Source organism: Hypomesus transpacificus, chromosome 22 (genome assembly GCF_021917145.1).
Source record: "Hypomesus transpacificus isolate Combined female chromosome 22, fHypTra1, whole genome shotgun sequence".
Lineage (NCBI taxonomy): Eukaryota > Metazoa > Chordata > Actinopteri > Osmeriformes > Osmeridae > Hypomesus > Hypomesus transpacificus.
Window position 1 is genome coordinate 6,653,375 of NC_061081.1, and position 24,178 is coordinate 6,677,552.

Here is a 24,178-nt window from a genome sequence, read left to right on the forward strand (position 1 = left end):
GCATTGATCCTGAAGCTGCCCTTTCACAAATGGTAGATCCTACACAGAGACATAGACAAAGTATCAAGTCACTGTTGGTGTGTCGTGTGAGAGGTTTTCAACATGTGTGTCACGTGCACTGTGTGTCGTGTACATATAAGCAGTGACATTATCAGTGACAACATGTTTGACAAAATATACCAAATAAAATGCATTCAGTGTTAACATGAGTTGGTGTGTGTGTGGGAGAGAGAGAGAGAGAGAGAGAGAGAGAGAGAGAGAGAGAGAGAGAGAGAGAGAGAGAGAGAGAGAGAGAGAGAGAGAGAAAGGGGGACAGAGAGAGAGAGAAAGAGAGAAAGAGAGAACGTTTAAGCCAGTCCGCCCCTGTGATCGTGTGTCAGACCCAATATGTATTTGTCCCATGTTGTGGGTCACAGTACATGCCTGTGCAGATATATTCTGCTACAGGCTCCTACTTGTGTGTCAGACCAGCACAGGCCCTGTGTTGCTGGATACAGACTGGTCACTCTGGAGCAGCACAACAAGTGGGCATGAAGGAGCACAGAGAAACCCAGTGAGGGCAGGAAGATGTTTATTATGAAAACCGGTTATTCCACATGTCTGATAAAAATAGCAATGAACAAGCATCCCAGCAGTGACATGGTGGAAGCGGAGATCACCACCACCACCACACTTCCTGCCATATTGACCAGCGCGCCAAGCCCCACCCCCACAAGGATCTGGGCCAACTGGACCATACAGGTGAGAGCCGCACAGTCCACGCCTATGCCCCTCCCGGGGCCCGACTCGCCAGATCCCAGCTTCCTCTGCATCTGGGGGGGGGGGGGGGGGGGGGTATGTTATCATCCAGTTAAGGATAGAATAAGAGAGACTCAACAATGTTCCCCTCCATGAATCAGCCCCTCTGGAGCTCAATTCTGCTCTAATGGAGGGGACAGCAATGGAGGGGGCCGTGAAGCCAACCTCTCTCATTACTGGGGTCCATTTTCAAGCCCCGCCAATCCATTAGCCGTGACTGGCATGGACACTTCCACACCCTTATGAGATGCAGGGAGGATGATGCGGCAGATCTGACCGTGAACACAGCTGAGTCAGCAGACCGGCTCACCACACCCCCTGCTGCATCTCATTGTAGGGAGTAAAGCTTGGCTGTGTGTGTTCTGGTGTGTGTGTGTGTGTGTGTGTGAGTGAGTGAGTGTGTGTTCATTTGTGCAGAGGTGTATGTATGTGTGTGTGGCCAGGGCTGGTCCCATGCATACACCAGGCATACTCTGAGTAGGTTCTGTGTGTACCCACCTCCTCCTCCCGGTGGTACTCTGAGATGAGGTTGAAGGGGATGGTGTACAGGGTACTGGACATCACCCCAAACACACTGCACAAGATCAGAGTGGCGATGATGTTGGGGAACAGACCAATGAGACTGGTGCCCAGACCGAATACAAAGTAGCCCACGAAGTAGAGACCTTTCAGACCAATGTAGGGGAGAAGCAACCTCTGGACATCTAAAGGAGAGAGGAGAGGAGAGGAGAGGAGAGGAGAGGAGAGGAGAGGAGAGGAGAGGAGAGGGGAGGAGAGGAGTGGAGAGGAGAGGAGAGGAGAGGAGAGGAGTGGAGAGGAGAGGAGAGGAGAGGGGAGGAGAGGAGAGGGGAGGGGAGGGGAGGGGAGGAGAGGAGAGGAGAGGAGAGGAGAGGAGAGGAGAGGAGAGGAGAGGAGAGGAGAGGAGAGGAGAGGAGAGGAGAGGAGAGGAGAGGAGAGGAGAGGAAAGGGGAGGGGAGGAGAGGAGTGGAGAGGAGAGGAGAGGATGGGATGGGATGGGATGAGAGGCGAGAAATTCCCTTTGGATAACAGCAGTTTTTGTATCCTACATATCTGCACCCTACATATCTAGGCAATATTGTGCCTTTACATACACTACATATCTATACAGGACTGATGTAAACCCTAGAGATGTAAACTAGGCAAACTAAGGATCCAGCATCAGAACAATGCAGGTTCCTGCCTCCTGGCCACCTGGGAAATTAACTGGATTTCCTCTGGATGGTTCTGCTATCAACCTGTTGCTATAGCAGCTCCTGGTCCTTGTGTGCATGTGTGTGCATGTGCGTGCATGTGTGTGCATGTGTGACCTCCTAAACCAGCAGGGGCTCTGTTCATCTCTGTTCATTATGATACAACAAACACACTGCTTCCATTCTGCAGGTAAGACAGATACAGGCTGACAATACCACAAGCACAAACACACACATATACACACACATATACACACACACACACACCGGGGGGAAATGCAAATCCACTGAATCCATTGTGTTCAATTAGATTAAGCCCTGAAGAAAGAAAAAGAGGCAACGTTTCCGTTGCGGAAGGTTCTGGATGGGACTGGGCCCCGTAGCAGTGTCACCGTGTGTCACACTGCAGTGCTGCACACTTCCCATGAGTCCTGACACATGAGCCGAGAGCAGAGGAGACGTGTGATGGAGTCACCGTGCTGGTGTTCCAGGCCGGGGACTCATATGAGTAGAGAGCGGAGGAGACGTGTGATGGAGTCACCGTGCTGGTGTTCCAGGCCGGGGACTCACATGAGTAGAGAGCAGAGGAGACAGCGTTGATGCAGAGACCCCAGCACCCCACCTCCACACCCCTCTCATACGTGGCGTAGGCTGTGGAGTTGTGGTCGGCGTAGGGGTTTCCCTTGTACACGATCTGTCAACACACACACACACACACACAAAGACACATCCACACACAGAGGCGTGATGATTGATGAATTGTCCACTGTTTGGTAGTAAGTCAGATGTCTGACTTACTACCAAAGTCAGTCACCGGGAGTCAGATGGCTGAGCGGTGAGGGAGTCGGGCTAGTAATCAGAAGGTTGCGGGATCGATTTCCCGCCGTGCCACATGTTGTGTCCTTGGGCAAGGCACTTCACCCTACTTGCCTCGGGGGGAATGTCCCTGTACTTACTGTAAGTCGCTCTGGATAAGAGTGTCTGCTAAATGACTAAATGTAAATGTAGTAAGCATGTCTAAGCAAGGCTGAGTCCTTCACCTTACACACTCTCCAGGTGTAGGGCTCTCCAGGTGACAGCTGTTCAATGCCAATAACACACCAAACTGTTGTAGAGATGCTAGAAACAGTGATGCTAACCAAAGCGATGCTAGTTTCAGGATGACCTTTATATGCTATCCTGTTCCATTAAAGCACTAAATCAGTGTCAATACCAGGATATGGACTCGGGAAGGTTTTCTATGAATAAATATGCCTTAAGAATATGCATTGGTTTACTGATCGTATAAGTAGATTACATGTGTGGACCAATTCTAAACGGATTTTCTAATCGGATGTCAACAGACACTGACAGCGTACGTGTTTTTTTCCTCATGGGTTCGTGTTGTGTGTTTACGTGTTGTGTGCTTGTGTGGGTGTTTGTGTGCATGTGTGTGCTCCCCTAATTACAGTTTGCTGTCAAGCTCTGTCCTGACTGCACACTGATTCTCATTCATGCTGGTTAAAGTTTACGCCCCAGGCACACTTGTCACATCCTATAATCAATAATTAATTAATCTCTCAGGATTACTGACTCCTAGATGACCTGTTGCTGGTTGATATTTCCCTCACTTTATTGGAGGCGTGTCTACTAACTAGATGACATGGTGAGGTGTGAATCTAACGCACACGTTGAAATTGGATGTCAACACATGCAGATCTCAGTTGGTATTAAGCAGCTGGGACCCTGTGTACAAGCATCATCTTGTGTTCAGGATCTATTGGGTGTGAAGTAAACTCCCTGGAAAAGGATACCAGGTAACACTACTGATGTGTGTGTGTGTGTATTCTTTCTGACAGACAGCACACAAACGCACACACAGAATCCACTCCGCCCATCCGACACGCACACATTCTTCCTCACAGACACACACACCCGTACCTGCCCCATGAAGTCGGTGAAGAAGAGCATGTTGCAGAGGAAGGCGGTCCAGCCCAGCAGGTGACTGATGCAGAGGCAGCGGTACTGACTGGGCATGGAGACCATGGCCTTGAGCAGAGACTTGAAGGTCATCCTCTTCTGGACCTACCACACACACACACAGGACACACAAAGTGAGTCATCCACCTTCTTACACACATGGAAATATTTCAGCACCTTTCCACCTTGCCTCTGTGTGGACCAATATTTCAGTCCTGAAACCTAACATTTTGAAATCTATTTCAGACACTAAGCCTACATTAAGGTGTGAAAGCCCAAACCAATTCCTTAGCTTGAAGTCTGGATATTGAATACACAGATGGAATATCATTTGTGGACATTCAAAGGGAGTCTTTATACTGGATATACGGCAGTATAATAGATCTCCTTGTGGAGGGTCAGAGAGCATATGTGTTTGTTTGTTTTTGGTGAGGTTTGATGTGTGTGCACTTGTACATGTTGATTTTCCATTCCACTAGACATCATTGCGAGTGTGTTGTGCCTTGAACAAACTGTAAGCCACTACCAATGCCTGGGTGGATCCATGAAGTTAGAAGACAAATCCAAAGTTTGTCTGTGTTTTTGTGTGTTCATCACCTTCAAGAAGGACCTCTTACTGCCTATGCCAAAGTCTCATCCATGTGCTTCTATGCAAGTTAAGAGGAGGGGCTACAGGAGGGCCATCTCATACAAAAATGATAGTATGTCTCCAGATAATATAGGAGAAAATACCAGAACCAATACCAGAACAGATGAACAAAAACAGTATTCAAAGTCTGTTCATATGTTCATGTACAAAAGTTGTACATGCTGTTTCTGCGCCTCAGGTGCGTTCTGCAGAGATCCCACGCAGTTTGAAGAGTGGTGCACGAGAGCAGTGCTGGCCTCAGTGAATCCAGGTTGTCTCAAGCACTGCATAGCTACTCTTCTATTTTCACAGAATCACCGTTACCATTGTCACATGGGTTAAAGGGATGAGCCAAATGAGTCCATCGTGTAATATTCCCCCCACATGGTGGAGCTGGTTCCACCGCCTCATAGCATTCGCACGTGACTGTAGCGACAGTCCCCCTAACTTGGTTCCAAAATCTCAGTCTATGTGTCTCACTGATACAGGTCTATCGATAGAGCCTTCTAGAAGTTAATCACCTCACATCTGAGGCGGGACATGAATAAAGGGCATAAAGATCCATTATATCCACAGCATGAGTCATCAGCCCCCCAAAGCCATCCTCTTTTCAATGATGAGCTTTTACACCTGTGCTGAACAGATACGTGTAAAAGGAGATCTTTCACGCATCGCAGCTCTACCAGTAGACCATTGTGAATGTTGTGTACAGCATATCAGATAATCAGGCCCAGAAGCATGTGTGTGTGTATTTGTGTGCGTGTGTGTGTGTGCGTGTGTGTGTGTGTGTGTATGTACATGGCATTACAATCTGCAAGTGGGTCATTGCTATTGAGTCTCCTCATCATACTGCACATATATACAACAGGATATTGTGTCCACTTCTGTAACCAAGGTGACCTCATCCTCAGTGTCCTGATCACACACACACACACACATACACTTCCTCCCACCCACCCACCCACCCACTCACTCACTCACTCACTCACTCACTCTCACTCATTCACCCACTCACTCACACCTCTGGCAGTTGATTGCTGCTTTAGTGCTCGTCCAGACAGTTAGTCAGAACTTCCTATTAGCTTTAAGTCATCCCTAACTGTGATTCTGACACAATGTTCCCCATATCCCAGCCCCGAAGGACCTCACCTCCTTAATAGGCTGCTTGACGCTGGAGGTAACAGAGTTGGCCTCCCCCAGAGCAGAGAAGGAGCGGGGCCGCAGGTCACCGGGGCCCATGAGGGGCTCCTTGGCTAGGGCTCCGTAGTTGGTGTCGTGGGTCCCGAGCAGGAGCAGGGCCCTGGAGGGTTCGGAACTAGGGTCCGTCCCCAGAGGCCTCTCAGGGATGCTGAAGAGGTGCACGGTCAGGAACACGCCCCACGTGAGGGCAGAGAAGAAGAAGATGACCTGGTACTCTGAGCCCAGGAGCTTGCCCAGCACAGAGTGGCCCCAGTCCATGGCCCCCACCAGGTAGCCAAATGCCCCCCCAAGACCTGCAAGGGGAATACCATATTAATGTCACACCTGCTCCTACAACTCTCACCCTTCCACAGGACTCCCCCCCCCACCCTTCCAACACCACACCCCTCCTACACCCCCACACCCTCCTACACCCCACACCCTCCTACACCCCCACACCCTCCTACACCCCCACACCCTCCTACACCCCACACCCTCCTACACCCCACTCCTGAGGTGCACAGAAATACACCATGTCATCATCACAGCAGCATGAGGACAGTCCTTTGCATGTATTACCTTCAGACGCATGAACGTTACTGTGTCTATTCTGTTCTGACTGTGCCTGACTGCGCACGCACAACAAACACACATTGCACCAGAGGCCTAGTAGCAGATGTCTCAGCTGGTGTGCAGGTGAACAGATGGAGAGGAATATAGATAATGAATCCGGAAGCGTCTTCTCCATGCAGTACCATACAGGAGACTCAGGCAGCGGAACAAATATGAATCTATCTAACACACGCTCAGCTAAGTAAACAGATATGATGACTCATGGCTAATTCGGCACATCAGTGAGCTCACGCAACTGTATATAAAAGGATGTGTGAGTGTGTGTCCCCTCTCTGTGGGGGGGTCTGTTCATTAGCCACAGGTGTGAGACTTGGCTGCACACTAAGGACCAGGAAAGACATCAAGGGGAGAAACATCACTCTTACACATCCACTAGGTACACTCTCTCTCCCACACCCACACACTCAGAGCTCTCTCTCATTGTCTCTCTTTTTCTGTCTCTCGCTCTCGCTCTCTCGCTCTCTCGCTTGCTCTCTATCTCTCTCTCTCTCACCTTCTCTCTTGCTCTCTTTCTGTCTCTCTCTCTCTGTCTCTCTCTCTCTCTCTCTCTCTTACCCTCTTTCTCTGTCTCTCTCTAACATCATCAAACATACTCTTCCACATTCCAGAGCTGGAGGTCATGTGGTGGTCCACATTCTCTCAGCTCTAACTCGTGACTGGCCACTGGCAGGATTAGGATCTACTGAGCACGCTCACACCAGCCTGTGTGGCGCTGGCCTGTTTCAGCCAAGAAATCCACTACTGTCGAACTGTGTGTGTACCTCTGTGAAAATATGTATGCGCATGTGTGTATGTGTTCATGTATAAGTGTGAAAATAGACATGCGTGTCTGTGTACGTGTGTTTTAGTATATGTGTATATATAAATCAATGTGTGTGTGTGTGTGTGTGAGGGTCCTCACCTGTGAGCAGAGCGTGGTAGTGTAGGCCTCTCTCCTTGTCCTGGTAAGAACACACATCAAACAGGTAGGCCTTTACTGGGCCATCGATGAAGTCTGCAGCAAAGTCGAAGAGGACGACGCCACACATCACCACGACGATGGCCCATATCCTCTTCAATGAGCGGTCCTGCACTATGGCTAAACACACGGGAACACCCGCCTTTACCAATACACACCAATGAAAGACACATCACGAACACACACCGTTACTAACACACATTTTGCGAGCACAAAAACACACACTGACAGTTACACACACACACACACACACTCACTCACAGCACCTACACGTACACTATTACAGCACCAAAATAGCAGAGCACACTAAAACACTCAGTAGGTTAACCAGTAGCCTTCCTCCTGCTCCATCAGTCTTGGAGAAAGCCTGGAGGGTTTTTATAATGTAAATGCCCTTTGAGAATGCACAAGCCCCCCGCTGCATGGCAACAGCTCTGACAGCCTGGAGCAGTGAGGAGTGTTGCAGGAAAAGAGATTTGTTGAAAGGAGGATTGGAAGAACAAGATAACAAGATAGGTGTTGGAGGAACATAGGGAACATGGTTCTGGTGTGAGGTGTTGGAGGAACATAGGGAACATGGTTCTGGTGTGAGGTGTCGGAGGAACATAGGGAACATGGTTCTGGTGTGAGGTGTCGGAGGAACATAGGGAACATGGTTCTGGTGTGAGGTGTCGGAGGAACATAGGGAACATGGTTCTGGTGTGAGGTGTCGGAGGAACATAGGGAACATGGTTCTGGTGTGAGGTGTTGGAGGAACATAGGGAACATGGTTCTGCTGTGAGGTGTTGGAGGAACATAGGGAACATGGTTCTGGTGTGAGGTGTTGGAGGAACATAGGGAACATGGTTCTGGTGTGAGAAGTGTGAGGAAACATGTTTTTAGTGTGAGTAGGGTGGAAGGAACACAATGCTTCCACTCACAGACACAAGACCAGCAGCAGGGTGTGATGTCACACGAGCCCCATGTGGCTCCGTGAGAGTGTTTGGGTGGGGGCGGGGGGGTGGGGGGGGTGGGAGTGGGGGGGTGTTGGTGGTAAGGAGCTTAGCAGTGAGAGTACAGCAGTTTAACATGGCAGGAAGACTTTTGTTACCACACAAGTGCCCAACAACTAGGCTGGACTGTGTGTGTGTGCCCAGAGGCTGGGTATGGAGACATACTGAACTGTTCAGTTTTCTCTATAACCAGGCTTAGAGAACTGAGTTGACAGCAGCTCCTCTCCCCCAGCCTGGAGCCTCCAGAACAGAGCTGAACACCAGCTCCTCTCCCCCAGCCTGGAGCCTCCAGAACAGAGCTGAACACCAGCTCCTCTCCCCCAGCCTGGAGCCTCCAGAACAGAGCTGAACACCAGCTCCTCTCCCCCAGCCTGGAGCCTCCAGAACAGAGCTGAACACCAGCTCCTCTCCCCCAGCCTGGAGCCTCCAGAACAGAGCTGAACACCAGCTCCTCTCCCCCAGCCTGGAGCCTCCAGAACAGAGCTGAACACCAGCTCCTCTCCCCCAGCCTGGAGCCTCCAGAACAGAGCTGAACACCAGCTCCTCTCCCCCAGCCTGGAGCCTCCAGAACAGAGCTGAACACCAGCTCCTCTACCCCAGCCTGGAGCCCCCAGAACAGGGCTGTACTGAGAGATTCCTCAGTCCTACTGATACACTGAGGCTCTGGGAAGGATACCATAGGATGCTCCATGAATCACAAACTCAAATTTAAACCAAAAATGATCATGGAAAGTAATCAGCAAACAGAGGTTGGCATTTAGGGATGATGAATCATCCTCATTTGTCTGCTAATTAGTTTGACAATCTGAGCCTTGTGATGAAAGATAACTTCCTTCAACAAATCTGGAAGCTAATTTGCGGTTTAGATTACCCAATTAGCAGATACAACATTACTTCTCTCTCTCACTCACTCACTCTCTCTTTCTCACTCTCGTCTTGATTGTATTGATTAAAAACATCCTCAAAAATGGTTCTAGGAAAAACCGTGTGAGTAATCAGAATGCTGGTACCAGGGACAACCTGAGCACCTGTGAATATATACAGAATGCTGTAACCAAGGACAACCCAGGCACCTGTGATTATCCAGACTTCTGTAACCAAGGACAACCCAGGCACCTGTGATTATCCAGACTTCTGTAACCAGGGACAACCCAAGCACCTGTGAGTAAAAAGTTGTAACCAAGGAAGGTCAGCAGTGAGTCCTCTCTGGGTGTAAGGCTCCGTAGCACGGGCTGGCTGCACACATGCCGCTCCCCTGACATCTCTCCCCTGACCTCTCCTCTCTTCATCCTCTCCTCTCTTCATCCTCTCCTCTCTCCATCCTCTCCTCTCTTCATCCTCTCCTCTCTCCATCCTCTCCTCTCTCCATCCTCTCCTCTCTCCATCCTCTCCTCTCTCCATCCTCTCCTCTCTCCATCCTCTCCTCTCTCCATCCTCTCCTCTCTTCATCCTCTCCTCTCTCCATCCTCTCCTCTCTCCATCCTCTCCTCTCTCCATCCTCTCCTCTCTCCATCCTCTCCTCTCTCCATCCTCTCCTCTCTTCATCCTCTCCTCTCTCCATCCTCTCCTCTCTTCATCCTCTCCTCTCTCCATCCTCTCCTCTCTTCATCCTCTCCTCTCTTCATCCTCTCCTCTCTCCATCCTCTCCTCTCTCCATCCTCTCCTCTCTCCATCCTCTCCTCTCTTCATCCTCTCCTCTCTCCATCCTCTCCTCTCTCCATCCTCTCCTCTCTCCATCCTCTCCTCTCTCCATCTCTCCATCCTCTCCTCTCTCCATCCTCTCCTCTCTCCATCCTCTCCTCTCTCCATCCTCTCCTCTCTTCATCCTCTCCTCTCTCCATCCTCTCCTCTCTCCATCCTCTCCTCTCTCCATCCTCTCCTCTCTCCATCCTCTCCTCTCTCCATCCTCTCCTCTCTCCATCCTGTCATTACTTCTCCTCATCTCTTATCTATTCCCATCTTTCCCTGCTCCTCTCCTCCTCCCTCGTCCTTTCCCCACCCCAGACCTCTTCCAACCTTTCAGCCTCTCACAGCCTCCCAGCCCGGGACGTCGTGGCTGCCGCACGCATCGCCACCTCAAAGAACCACCGTGGGAAGCGAAGCCCGTTTCCCGCTCGGCGCTCACTCACCCGACACGACGGCGTCCCCGTTGAGGAAGAGCGCGAGGCCCAGCATCATCATGACTCCCAGGGTGAGGATGTAGGGCCGGCGGCGGCCCCAGGCCGAGCGGCAGTAGTCGCTGGCGGAGCCGATGACGGGCTGCAGCATGAAGCCCAGCACGGGGCTGATGAGCCACACCAGGCTGTACAGGCTCCTGGGCAGCCCCACCGACAGCAGCACGGGCGTCACGAACGCCGCCTCCACGGCGTAGCAGAACTCCCGTCCGAACATCACCGTGCCGTGGAGGATGAGGCGCCCCCGCGACCTCCGGGGGGGCTCCACCGCCCCGAACGCGGCCGCCTCGGCGCTGTCCATTAAGTCCTGTTTGGAGAGGTCCGAGGGTCCGCGATCGAGCCGCGACACCAGCTCGCTAGGATCAGGGAGCCGGCAGGGAGGGGGGTGGTCCTGAGTCAGGAGGGTCATGGTGCCAGAGGTGTAAGCCTCAGCCCCAAAGAAACACACACACTCACACACTTACTCACACACACACACACGCTCAGTGGAACATACACAGCCCTAGCTGTACTTATCCGAGCAGACTCAAACAGAAACGCACTTGAACTCTCTCTTTCTCCCTCCCTTTGCTCTCTTTCGTTCCCTTTGTCGCGCGCACACACACACGGCTACAGCTCGGTCCTGTTCCGGGTAAGCTGCTTCTCTGTTCCCGAGCAGAGCTCAGGCGGAGGAGCCCCAACGGTCTAATCTGGGGAGAGAGAGGGAGGAGAGAGGGAGGAGAGAGGGAGGAGAGAGCTATAGGGGTAGGGTGGAAGAAAGGAGGTGGAGTCGGTTCACGTGAATGGAAGTTGAACTTTTGTGCTTTTCTCCCCCCCGGAGGTCTCCGGAGACGTCCCCGGGTCAGAGTTGCACATCGTGTTAGTATGTGTGCCCGTTATTCCCGCCTCCTCTCTTCCTTGACACCTTGCCTCACTCTCTTTTGTCTCCAGTTGGCCTTGCAGCGTTGAGAGACAATCACAAGGTAAAAGAGGTTGAGAGACAATCACCTTGTGACTGTCTTTCACCTCCCATCGCACACTCACTCACACGCACACCTTCCATCCATACAGAGGTTGTAGTGCTAGCCCCCTGCAGCCTCCTCACAAAGCCTCCATTGTGGCTACGCAGGAGCACACCAGGCCTATCAAGTGATAGAGCATGTGATCATGTGACCTTCAGCATACACCCAGTAGGGGAGGGGGCGTCCACGTGTGTTCATCATGGTCTGGGAGCCTCTTGATACGTGTACCCTCGTCAGTGGTTCCAAGAGCCTGTTTTCTCCTCCACGCTGGATTGAATTCACTGAGGCCCATGAGTGTCTTAGGCTTAGTCATGTGACAGCAGTCTGGCCTCAGTCATGTGAGCTTCTGCAGTCGTCTGCTCTTACGCGGCACCCCCAGCCTGGCCGGAGACGCTCACGCGCGTGCACGCCATGCGCACACACACACACACATGGCTGTGGCTCACATAGTCAGACATAATGGTACCCTAGGACTTACCATGGAGGCCCAGTAGAGACACAGCTGATGCGTGCATACCGAGCTTCTGAAGGATTATCTCCACACAGTCAGATGCCGTCGTGGGGTCATGCAGCCGTACACATCGCAGACATTCCTCAGGTCCGGTGGGCAGTTACACATGATACTGGTCGTGAAGCTGACAAGCATCATCTCACAAAGCAGTCTTTCCCCAACGGTGAGATCCCTGTGCTCTGATTGGAGGATATCAATGCTCATGGTGTGGTGTGAGATCAGTCTGGTTGTATAAACTAACTCCCCTGGTGCGAGTTTGACTTGAAAATGTAGCGCCCGTTTGTCAGGCCTCCTCAGTGTGCAGTGTGTGGAAGTCAAGTCTCCGACAGCTGCTTAGGAAGATGCGGTGGACAAAAACACTGCATGCAAACAAAATGCATTACAGGGTTGGGAACAAAAAGGCTGGGAACTGTGATGAGTAGTGGTGCATAATGATGGAAACCGACAGCATGGTAGGATTTTCATGTTTTTCATTAGAAAGAATCAAAACATACATTATTTAGGTGGCGTAGTCAACCTCCGAAGAGTCAAAAAGTTGAACAACAGGCACTTTAATTCTCATCTTCACATTCAGATTCGGACCCACTGGGAATCGAAAGAATCATCAATTGTTTTAAGCAGCTGCTGTCGCACGCACGCATGCACGCACACCAGGTTTCACGGAGCTGTTAGCAGCCTAATTACAATGATTAGACCGACGGAAACCAATGTGGGTACAGGAATACAGCAGGACCATATTTGGTCCACGCCTAGCAGAGGAAACCAGCTGCTTAGCAGATTACCCCCGAGCAGACCCTCTCCCCCACCCTCTACCTCGGCCCTTCCCATCTCACTCTCCCCTTCCCCTTATCCTCTCCCCTCTCACCGCCCTATAACCTAGCCTTGGCCACATTACACTCCAGCACGCCAGCAGACAGCATCCTGTCGATGTCCTGGGGCTGGTAGCCGTACTCCTCCAGGACCGCTCGGGTGTGCTCTCCGATGTAGGGGTCCCGACCCTGGCATGGCTGGGCGGGCGTGCGCGAGAGCACAGGGGCCGGCCTGGGGCTCTCCTCCCCCTGAGAATCCTGCAGGAAGGACCCCCTCTCCTGGTTGTGGGGGTGGGAGCTGACCTCCTGGAGGGAGAGGACAGGGGTCACACAGGCGTCAGTGCCGTCGAACACCGCCCTCCACTCGGCCTGGGTCTTTGTGGCGAAACAGTCGGTGAAGGCTTGCCGCAGTTTTGGCCAATCGGAGAAGCTCATCTGGGAAGGGAGGTCGGCATCATCCAATCCCAGACCTGGAGCGAGGGAGAGGGAGCGTGCAGGGTATCACCGTGGGTGGATTGAAAGGATAAATGACTAAATAAATAATGTATTATACTCATAAAAAAAAAAGGCGTGGGTGTCTGTGCGTGTACTAACCATGTAGAAGCCGCAAATAGAACTGTGGTTCTATGGCTCCGACAGCCATGTACTTCCTGTCTGAGGTCTGGTAGGTATCATAGAACGGGGCTCCACTGTCCAACATGTTCTCACCGCGGGGATTGTCCCACATGCCAATACTCCGGGACTTCCACATGAAGGAGCCAACATAGGCTGCTCCCTCCACCTGGAGAGAGCCAGGGAGAGAAGGAGTGAGTGAGTGAGTGAGTGAGAGACAGAGGATTTAGGGGAGAAAGAATGGAGAGAGACAGAGAGAGACAGAGAGAGAGAGAGAGAGAGAGAGAGAGAGAGAGAGAGAGAGAGAGAGAGAGAGAGAGAGAGAGAGAGAGAGAGAGAGAGAGAGAGAGAGAGAGAGAGAGAGAATGTAAGAGGGCGAGAGAAACAGAATGTGGGAGAGACAAAACGTAAGAGAGAGATCATATGTCAGAGGGAGAGGAGAGGGAGAGACAAAGACAGCGATAGAGAGAGAGGAGTGACGGTCAAATCAGTGAACCAACGTCTCATTGTGTGCTTCCTCTCCGGGAACATACGCTGTAAGTACATGTGCTAGCTCTATCTCTGGTGTGTGTGTGTGTGTGTTGGGGGGGGGCTGTGGGGGATTCATGTGAGAGGGACGCGTGCGTGTGTTCCTGTGAGAGAGAGTGAGCGCACAAGCGTGTGAGCGTGCGTCTACATGATGGACGGCAGGGGTTCTATACTTGCTTTTCATCTGTGCTTCTCCAGAAAGCCAGAGCAATCAGAGAGACCCAGTCAGAACCCGCCCCCCCCGATTAGCAGGAATTATGGTCGATAACAGAGCGCCCCGCTGACCCTGTTGTTATTAACAGGAACGGGGAGAGAGCATCTCTCCCCAGATGGAAAAGGAATTATGGTCCGTCTAATAAATATAGTGCCTGGCATTGCGCGAGTAGAGCTGTGCGTGGTGCCTCGTATGGGGACCTCAGGCCTGCTGGGCGGAGACCATTCAGCCTCGCCACGCCAATTGTCAAGGACGAAAATGTCACAGCTAGACTTGACACAACTGAGCGGACGAGCGAGGGAGGGAGGGAGGGAGGGAGGGGGAGGTAGGGAGGGAGGGAGGGAGGGAGGGAGGGGGGAGGGAGGGAGGGAGGGAGGGAGGGAGGGAGGGAGGGAGGGAGGGAGGGAGGGAGGGAGGGAGGGGGACAGACAAACAAACAGGCCGTGATTACAGAGGGCCAATCACAGATGCAGTCATGCTGTGTGATATATTATTTGGGGCTGACAGACCGTCAATCTAGACGACAGTCTAGGGAACCACAGTGTACTTTATAGTCATCTTGGTGATGGTAATATATTCTTCGCTATAAAAGGTTGGAAGCCTGATGGATACAGCAGCAACATGCACGCTGCACACCAAGAGGAGACAATCCTGATTCTCTACAGTGAAGCAGGACTAACATCTTGTGTGGCTAAGCCAGACAGTCTTCTAAGGCTCCTCTACACAATGCAGGGAGTTTGAGAGCACAGTGATGATGACCACCACAGTCATGACGACCACCACAGTCATGACGACCACCACAGTCATGACGACCACCACAGTCAGTTCCTCCGTCTGCACCAGCCTGCTTGGTGATGCTCCGCCCTCGGCACGGCTGCTCATCCAGAAGGACACTCACCATGCTGGTGTCGATGACCTGGCCCCTCCCCGACTGGCTCCTCTCCAGCAGGGCCAACAGCACGCCCAGGGCACAGGTCAGGCCCCCCCCCAGCAAAGTCTGCCACCAGATTCAGTGGAGCGTAGGGCTTCTCACCACGGCGGCCTAACATGGACAACAGACCTGGGGGAGGGAGAGAGAGGAAGAGAGAGAGAGAGAGAGAGAGAGAGAGAGAGAGAGAGAGAGAGAGAGAGAGAGAGAGAGAGAGAGAGGAGAGAGAGAGAGAGAGAGAGAGAGAGAGAGAGAGAGAGAGAGAGAGACAGAGAGAGAGAGAGAGAGAGACAGACAGACAGAGAGAGAGAGAGAGAGAGAGAGAGAGAACAGAGAGAGAGAGAAAGAGAGAGAGAGAGACAGAGAGAGACAGAGAGAGAGAAAGAGAGAGAGAGAGAGAGAGAGACTTTTGATGCTCTTTGCTGAGACACCCTCACATTAAAGCCACACGAATCACTCTTCTCCTCCCCCCGCCCGCCCACAAAAGCTCCCCACCCCACGAAAGTCAGCAACACGTATCGTATAGTTAAATACACTTAAAGACTTCTCCCCGACAGTAAACACTGTCCCTCCTAGAGAGAGAGAGAAGGGGAAAGCAGAAAAGACAGAGGACACAAGAACAAGCGATGGGGAGCGGCTTGGGCTCAGAGGTGGAGGGAAGGATGAAGGAGATTAGGAACAGCAGGAGAGACGGAGGATTGGAACTCAAATGACAAAGGGATCAAAACAAAGGTTGAAAGAAAGGACAACATGACAAACAGTGTGGAAGAAAAGTCACAGAGATGATCAGTGGACATCCCCTCCCTCCTGAGGGACCCCAGAACACCTCAAAGAACAATGGCACACCTACTGCCTGTTTGGGGGTACACAAAGACGTTACCTTGGAGACCAGTCACAGTCTGAAGTCTGAAGGGAATAGTAATCAGCAGGTTTTTTTAATGCGGAAATACTGGTAAAATCAAGACGAGTGTTGATGTGGCCTTCCTAGGCTCCAGACATGAGCAGGACAGAGGAGGAAAGAGCCCTCCACCAGGTGGGTAGTGGTACTGCAGTACCTGACATGGCGAGGTAGTTGATGTCATGTCCAGCTGCGGCAGCGTAAGACCCACTCTGGCCGTACCCGGTCAGACGAGCGTAGATCAGACGAGGGTTCTCCTTCAACAGCTCCTCCGGGCCCAGACCCAGCTTCTCCATCACACCTGCAACCACAACACAACCACATCAGACCCAGCTTCTCCATCACCCCTGGAACCACAACACAGTACACAAAGACATAGTTTTTTGCACACGTTGATCTCTGTAGACAGCCCTACTACTCTTCTCTGCAGGGTTAGCACAGATACAGTAGCTAGCCTACACCCTCCTGTTAATGAACAGTTATTACTAAACTCCACCCTGCCGTGCCCTCACCCCTAAGCTCTCGGTAACATCGACTAGACAGCCACGTCCTTTCTGCGTTTGTTCATCAAAAGAGCAATTCTCCCTCTTAAGAGCCCATCCACCCCTGTGGAGCCAGAAGACTGAGGCTGTCTTAGGAGGGCAGAACATCAATCATTCCCATAGACGTGCATGTGACTTTGCCACTGGGTGCAGGACTAATTACAGCAAAGTCTCTGATCCTCTGCTCTCTGATCAGATGGGGGCATCATCTTCGGCCTGGCACCAACTGTATGTGAGGGCATGTGCGTGTATGGAATTCAAAGGAGAGCGAGAGAGACAGCAAGAGAGAGAGACAGCAAGAGAGAGAGAGAGAGAGAGAGAGAGAGAGAGAGAGAGAGAGAGAGAGAGAGAGAGAGAGAGCGACAGTAAGGCCCAAAGAAGGGGAGAGAATCCTATTTGTTTCGTTTTAGGATTGAAGCTTTCAATCTTTCAAAGGGGGGAAGCTTTCACCGCTGTCAGAGTGGAGGGGCAGGAGAGATGGACACCCTGTCCCGTTCTGGTGCATGGTGTGCTGTTGCAGACACACCTACTGATTACCTGGATCCAGGGTGCTCGCTAACAGATCTTCATCTTGCATATAGTCAATGGAAACAGACAGGAAGAGAGGGAAAGAGAGATACCAGGAGAGAGATACTGGGAGAGGGTGAGGGTGTGTGTGAGAGAGAGAGACTGTGTGTTTGTGTGTGTGGGGGGGGGGGGGGGTGGAGGGTGAGTTGTTGTTGCAATCTCATAGTAGCAATAAAAGTAACCCTAGAACCTTCACCACCCCTTATCTCTCAGCAGTTGATCATTATTTGTGGATAATCACAGAACTGACTCCCTTCATGGCATCCACAGCTAGGTCGATGTACCCACAGCCATGGCTCTGGATGGACCTGGATGTACCCAATCTGAATGAGACACAGAGACATGTACAACTGTCTGATTCTCCAAAAATCATATGTTACAGTCAGTGGCGAATCTAAGGGGTGGCAGCTGCCACCCCAATAAAAATATTTCAATAAATTATATTAATGTTACTGTTTAATTTAAACTACAATGTTCTAGCCTAATCATTTACCATAGGGAGTACTGTACCCCCCTAATTTGGGTTTTAATACGCCTCCAGGAAGCTACCCAACAAGTTCCTTCTGCCACCCCTAATGAAAATCTCTAGATCCGGCCCTGGCTACAGTACATAGACCAGCGTGGTCATGTACTGTTTTCAGTTCATCATCATTTCTCCAGGGGCAATGTTTCCAAGTAATGTATTAAAGAACGCTGATTGGTTTGACCTTTGCGATAGGGCTCCAGGACCACATCTGATTGCACGCAGAGTTTGCGCAGCACTGACACGCCCTCTGGAGTCTTCAGGTTGAGAGCCACTGACCGCTTCCCTCGCGCCTGCGTGTCCATCGCCATGGTTACTTTGGTCCGGTCCACGCGGATCACCTTGGCGCCGAAGTCGGCCAGGATCATGCCGCAAAACGGCGCCGGGGCTAGGCCCGCCAACTCCACCACGCGCACCCCTGCTAGCGCCATGGCAACAGGCTGACACACACTGGCAGGAGTACAGTCGTTACCGTTATCACACAAGCAAGTAGCCGACTGTTACAAATGACCAATTATTGAGTTGTTATTAAAAACTGATTAATCGCTATCATTAAAACTGACATCAACACTGTGGGAAAGTAGTTTAGAGTAGAGCAGAGGCAGGGGGTAGATGGCCACTTTACTATATGGGTTATAGTTCACATAGCTTGCAGTTTAGCAAGTTGCAGACACTGTGCTGCACAACTGTAATTCGTTGATGCCAAGGAACATACATGACCGTATCACAATGCGAGAGTCGAACATATTAAACGTTACCAAAACCACACATTTCAGTCCTGGGCTTACCTTTGCAGAACAACAACTAATCGTTAACAGAAAATTCTCATGTCAAAGTCCTTCCTATGACGTAGCGGCCGCATCGGTGCCTGGGAAATGGAGTTTGCAGACTGAGTGCGCGTAGGCTTTTACACACAGGTTTCGTCTCAGTGTTTACACTTGTCCTCCCATAGAAACGCATGCACACACAGATCATGATGGCACACAACCAGCGTGGGTGTAGTCCAGGTAGAGCTTCTCTTACCACTACCGTCATTACTCATAACTCATAAAAATATTTTCAGACATAGCAGGTCTGGTTAGTATGTTTCAGCTTAGTGTGTTTATCAGCTCTGGGGAATGTGTATCTAGAAGTTCTGTAGTGTGTATATCAGTTCTGGAGGTGTGTATCTACTGTCCAAGGTCAAGTGTGTGGTCAGTGGTGATAGACTGATGATCATGGGGGTGGACGCTCCCTGCGACTAAGGTCTCCATTGGCAGGAAGCGCTAGTATAAAACAGTCACTTACTTCAAAAGGCCACAGGAAATAATGTGTACAAGTACTGCCTAACTGCACATAATCACTTGATAATATCATAATAATAATGATCTTAATTGAATTGCGTGGTCTCCAGTAAGGAAGCCTGAGGCTCATCATGTAGCTGTAGGATTAGATTATCTGTGCTGATATGTATCTGTTGTTGTGGAACATTGAGATGATGAAGCTTCAGCGCTCCAGTGCCATGCAGCCAAGCCTGAATGGGCCCAGTCACAACCCCTTGTTCCATCCACCTTCATCCCTTTCCACTCCCCAAATTCATCATACAATGTCAAATATTTTGTCTCAAAAGGTTATCAGCCGGTTTTCTCTACCAATCTCTCTCTATGAGTTGGCATTTCCGAAACAATCCCTCTAAATCTTTAATTGAGGCCTCCTCTCCATCTCTGCTGAGTGAAACCTGACATTTCAGTCCTTGGCTGAGATCGCCCTGCAGCCCAGTAAGCACACAGTTACTGCCGGATATAATCAACTCTGGTTGTTGATTGATTATGAGTCCTACCACAGTTCTGCCGTTTCCAAGGGCAACATCATAGACCTATGGAAATCAGCTACAACAAAAACACGATTTGATATCTCCAGTGACAGAAATACATATCATTGGTGCAGTCCACATCGGTGGGAATATGTCACATGCTTGCGAAGGTTTCATGTATACGCTGTTAAACAAGCTATGATTTGTGGGTAGGGGATAGTACAAGGACATTTTTACATTTCATTTATTTAGCAGATGCTTTTATCCAAAGTGAGTTTCAAATAGTACATGTGGACACTCCAGCAGACAATCAAGGAACAGAAGTGTATACAGTATTCCAGTGGTCTGAGTCAGGTAACGATCTGCATTTTCAAGACACAGTACACAGTAACCACATTTTAGATACAAGGCAGGCACGGTGAACCAGAATTGAAACTACAGTGCAACAATAACATCTCAACTACAATAGTGCATAGTACATTGCAACAAGTGCAACATCAGACTATTTTGTGGGCGCAGTCTCCTGCCAGACACTGGTACACAAGGAGCAAATACAAAATGCAGAGAATGGACACATTTTCAAGTATCACAAGTCATTAGTCTACGTGAAGGAATGCTGGGGATTTGCTACAGCACTGGGATGTAAATCCTAAACATAGCATCATCAGACAGGTTCCTCTTCACTGGACTGGGGTTGTACAACAGTGGTGTCTGAACTTAACTGGAGACACATACAGCTTCACATGGCTAAGTAAGGTGTGTAAGTCAGGTTTTACACTACACTTTTGACGAGGGTGATAATGATCCTGAGAGCAGTGTGTCAGAAGGTTGTTCCTCTTCACACAGAAGATTATCTTTGAAAAAAAATTACGTTAGGGTATCAAATGGGAGTTGTGATTAGGGTGTAGAGTGGGAGCTTAGAGAATCCAATGTTACTGTGAACTCTCCAATATTCTATCTGCACTAATGACTGCATCTGGGCTATCGAGTCAATCTGTGTGTGGTCACTTTTTAGGACAATGTAAGCCTGCATGCACAGCATCACTTTGATGTCAATCCCTACAATCCTTCTCACTGTGCTGTCACAAAACACAGCCCACTGCAAACCCTGTGACTCATACTTTCCAGCTGCCTTTGGATCAGAGTCAATTCCACCAAGATGTTGGCTGTGCTCACAGAGAGGAGATTGGAGAGGAACGAGCCACACCAGCAGCTCCCTCATGAACAGACTTCACACCGGTAGTGTGAAAAGGCTGTTTAAGACTAACAGTACCAGCTCAACATCCACTCCTCTCCACCTCTGACACTACACACTACAGCCCATGCCCCCCCCCCTACTTTCCCAATCACTCTCCTCTGCTGCCTTAACCCAAACTCTGCTCCCCCTCAGTTTCTACCCAACCTTTACTCAAGCTCTTCAAAACCTCCCCTCTACCTCCCCAGGTCTCCCCTCCCCCTCCTCCTCCTCCCCCAATCTTCCCGTCCTCCTATTCTTTGACAGTCAGGTAATTGGATGTGGGGTTCTGGGGTGTTAAGTTGGGACGAAGGGCCTACCAGGAGTGAAGTCTTCTTCAGGGGAAATAAATCAGCTTCCTGTTCACCATCATTGTTTCTCAGACAGCCAGTCTAGCAGGTGTACACTTATGCCTGAGCGGCTGTAAAATGTTGTTGACTTTGTTTTTACCGTTTATTGCTGCTGTTGCTCCTTGTTTATGAGGTGCAAGACATGAGAAGAGAGAATAAATCAACACTACAACATATTATCATGGAGGGATTTGCATAATGTGCGAAAAACCATTCAAGCATGTAAACACATATGAGAAAGTATTTGTGGTAAGTGACCGTTGAAAGGGAGAGGGAGAGAGACAGAGAGATGAAAACAAAAGCAAAAAAGGATGGAGATATGGAAAGACATACGAGGAGAGTGAGAAAGAGTGACAGTGAGTGTAGAGCACAGACACAGTCAGAGAGAGAGAGAGAGAGAGAGAGAGAGAGAGAGAGAGAGAGAGAGAGAGAGAGAGAGATAGGGAGAGAGAGAGACGAGAGACAGAGAGAGAGAGCGCACAAGAGAGATAGGGAGAGAGTGAAACAGAGAGGGAGACTTTCTCCTCAATTCACGTCATTGATATTCGGTCTCGACTCTCATCCTGAAGATGAGCATGCCTGAATCGGGCTGTTATCTTGCCTATTCCAGGTCCCGATCCCCCCATTAGCCTGCAGAGCTAAAGCCCAGCCTTCCCTGATGTGGATGACGGGGGACCTGCAGCCTCAGGAAAACAGATCACACGGCCATCCAGGAAGCACCCTGCCTTATAAACACACTCACACACACACTCACTCACACATACACATACTCACACACAGCAGTGTAATCTGTGATGAAGCCTGAGGTGTTGGCGTAGAGTGTCTCGCTCAAGGCAGTTTTCATATCTATATATATATTGTTCCACCAGTCACTGGCATCGCAAAGGAAAAGGTCACATTTTCTTATTTTCTCGACGATCAGTAATAAGTGGCCAGAAATCAAGTGGAGGACGTGGCTGGGAGTTGTAGCTAATGTTGATAATACACTGCCCTCTAGGGGAAAGACTCCAAGTGCAAACATTTAAACCAAGCAGAGCCTTCAAGGCAGGGTGGGAAATGTTGTTCAGAAGCACTTTGTGTCATGTTTGCTGAAATAAACTTCACATCCTGATAACAACCAATAAATCTAAACGTTTGACAGTAAAATTAAATCCACAGGACTGTTACAAACACAACCAATCATTAAGGTCGGACCAGCACTAGTGATTGGATGGCATTCGAACCGAATGCAATGATTGAATGAGCTACTTGTCTGTTTGTCTACCTACCTGCCAGTAGTAGTCAGTTCATGGAGGAGTGGCTTGTGGGAGGGATGGAATATTTTGGTCCTCCTTTCAAGCTTGAGATAACATTTGTAGGTCTGCAAAACTTGCATATCCTGCCTTTAACTACAACCATATCTAACCAGATACCCCAAGTGTAGAATCTGAACACTTTGAGCCTATGGACAACCCTAACAATATGTATCCTTATATACACCATTGTGCTCATATATTAGGCTGAGGTGGAATCCACCAGACATTGCAATGGCTGGCTCTATTGCCGTGCGTTCTGCCAGACAGCAGAGGGCTTGATGGTGGTATTATCAGTAGATCATCTACAGGCGCTAACCCAGAAACCAACACTCTCACTACTGGCCTCTTATCTGCTTCCCATGGAGACGCCCAATCAGAAGACTCTCTCTCACATTCCTCAAGGGCCACTCCCAGGGCTCATGGACATGTGACCTGTGGACCGCTACTGTTCTTTGCTCAGCACTGCTTCAACCCACCTAATCCCTGATCATGCTGAGCCATAATTAGAAATATACTTTATATCTATACATCTAAATAAATATACATGTACATATACTATATAGAAAGCGTGGAGGTGCTGGGTCTTATCTGAATGGGTATTATTTAACCAGGCTGCTATCATCCTGGGACAGCCGGCCAACCAGTGGCAGCCTGCCAACAGCCGGACAACAACAGGCAGGAAACCATGTAGATTGGAAGTGAGCATGGCAGGCTGACTGCCTGGATGAAACTGACTGTCTGTCTTTTTGGCTGGCTAACTCACTGTCTAGATGGCTGGATCTAGAATATAGGTGAGGGAGGAGGACATTCCAGGACTCACCTGTAAACAAAGGCTATTCATTCATAGAGGAACAACCGTTCAGGTATTACAGTCTGTAACAGCCTCAAGCAGTAAATGGACCACATCAAACAAAACTTGTATTTGTATTTAATTCACCCATCAAGGAACAGGTTCATGCGGTCAGTGTACATGAGAGCTGCTGGCGTGCCTTGTTTCTCTATGATTAAGTGAAACTGAATATATCCTGAATGAACTGTAGAGTTAGAGCCAGACCAGTGTTTGAAGCTTGATGGAAAAGCAGATATCTGAATGAAGTGAATGTTTTGATGTAGAGTCCTGTGGAGCTCGTAGGAGCAGTGAGAAGGGCCGACTGTCTTCTGTATGTCTGCAAAGAAGTCGGAGACAAACTCCAGTCTGTGCACACAGTCTGCTCCATACACACTCTGCTCTATAAACACACTCTGCTCTATACACACACTCTGCTCTATACACACACTCTGCTGTGCATACCTTCTCCAACTGTGGGAGGCCGTTCACCTGGGCACCCTCTCCCTAACAGAGGGCCACTTTCACCTGGGTCTGATGAGCACACAGCCTAGCCTGTCCTCCTACAGCCTGCTAGTCTCCACACATCAGATGAAACACTGTCACAGGCTATGCTTGTTCATCTGATCCTGGAGCAGCCCGGCCTGCTCAGGCATCCCCCCCCGCCCCCGTCGTCGTCGTCTGGTGAAACAGTACAGTACCAGTTAACGACAGTAGCATTGTTCTATGTGTCTGAATCTGTCGAGAGATAGTTCACAAAGCTCACAGAAACATCCGAACAATCCAAGTAACATTGTCACATTGCTTTGGCCTTGGTCAGCGGTCAGTGTCTGGCCACTGTGGAGAGTTCAGTTACAGTACTGTGTCAGGGGTCCCGACAGTACCATCTCCAGATCTTTCCTGGTTCCTCTTCTGCTTGGAGGCTATGGGTCTGCATCCAGGACCATGCAGGGTCACAGGGTGAAGATGAAGAGAGCATTGGGGCCACCTCTCCTCATGACTGAGACTGAGACTCT

At 50.1% G+C, this 24,178-nt stretch overlaps 2 protein-coding genes across 2 annotated transcripts; both read right to left on the reverse strand.

Moving 5' to 3' along the window:
• Positions 1-555: 555 nt before the first annotated feature.
• Positions 556-11,177, reverse strand: slc45a2 (solute carrier family 45 member 2). The gene is made up of 7 exons (XM_047045486.1): positions 10,488-11,177; positions 7,310-7,486; positions 5,746-6,089; positions 3,930-4,073; positions 2,580-2,703; positions 1,297-1,502; positions 556-812 (listed from the first exon to the last, which is right to left on the reverse strand). Exons 1-7 carry the CDS (start codon positions 10,939-10,941, stop codon positions 588-590), a joined length of 1,674 nt encoding a protein of 557 aa, XP_046901442.1. The 5' UTR covers positions 10,942-11,177; the 3' UTR covers positions 556-587.
• A 1,334-nt stretch (positions 11,178-12,511) lies between these two features.
• On the reverse strand, positions 12,512-18,557 carry amacr (alpha-methylacyl-CoA racemase). Its single transcript, XM_047045037.1, is given in 7 exon segments — positions 12,512-13,323; positions 13,448-13,634; positions 15,106-15,195; positions 15,197-15,267; positions 16,191-16,334; positions 17,850-18,115; positions 18,454-18,557. Coding segments are annotated over 6 exon segments (1,149 nt in total). The 5' UTR covers positions 18,097-18,115; positions 18,454-18,557; the 3' UTR covers positions 12,512-12,913.
• Positions 18,558-24,178: the final 5,621 nt, after the last annotated feature.

Coding starts and splice junctions, on each gene's coding strand:
- slc45a2 (XM_047045486.1), bottom strand. CDS start 10,941: ATGACCCTCCTGACTCAGGACCACCCCCCTCCCTGCCGGCTCCCTGAT. Junction 6,090..7,309: donor CTACCACGCTCTGCTCACAG/GTGAGGACCCTC, acceptor TTCCCCTTGCAG/GTCTTGGGGGGGCATTTGGC. Junction 813..1,296: donor AGTACCACCGGGAGGAGGAG/GTGGGTACACAC, acceptor CCCCCCCCCCAG/ATGCAGAGGAAGCTGGGATC.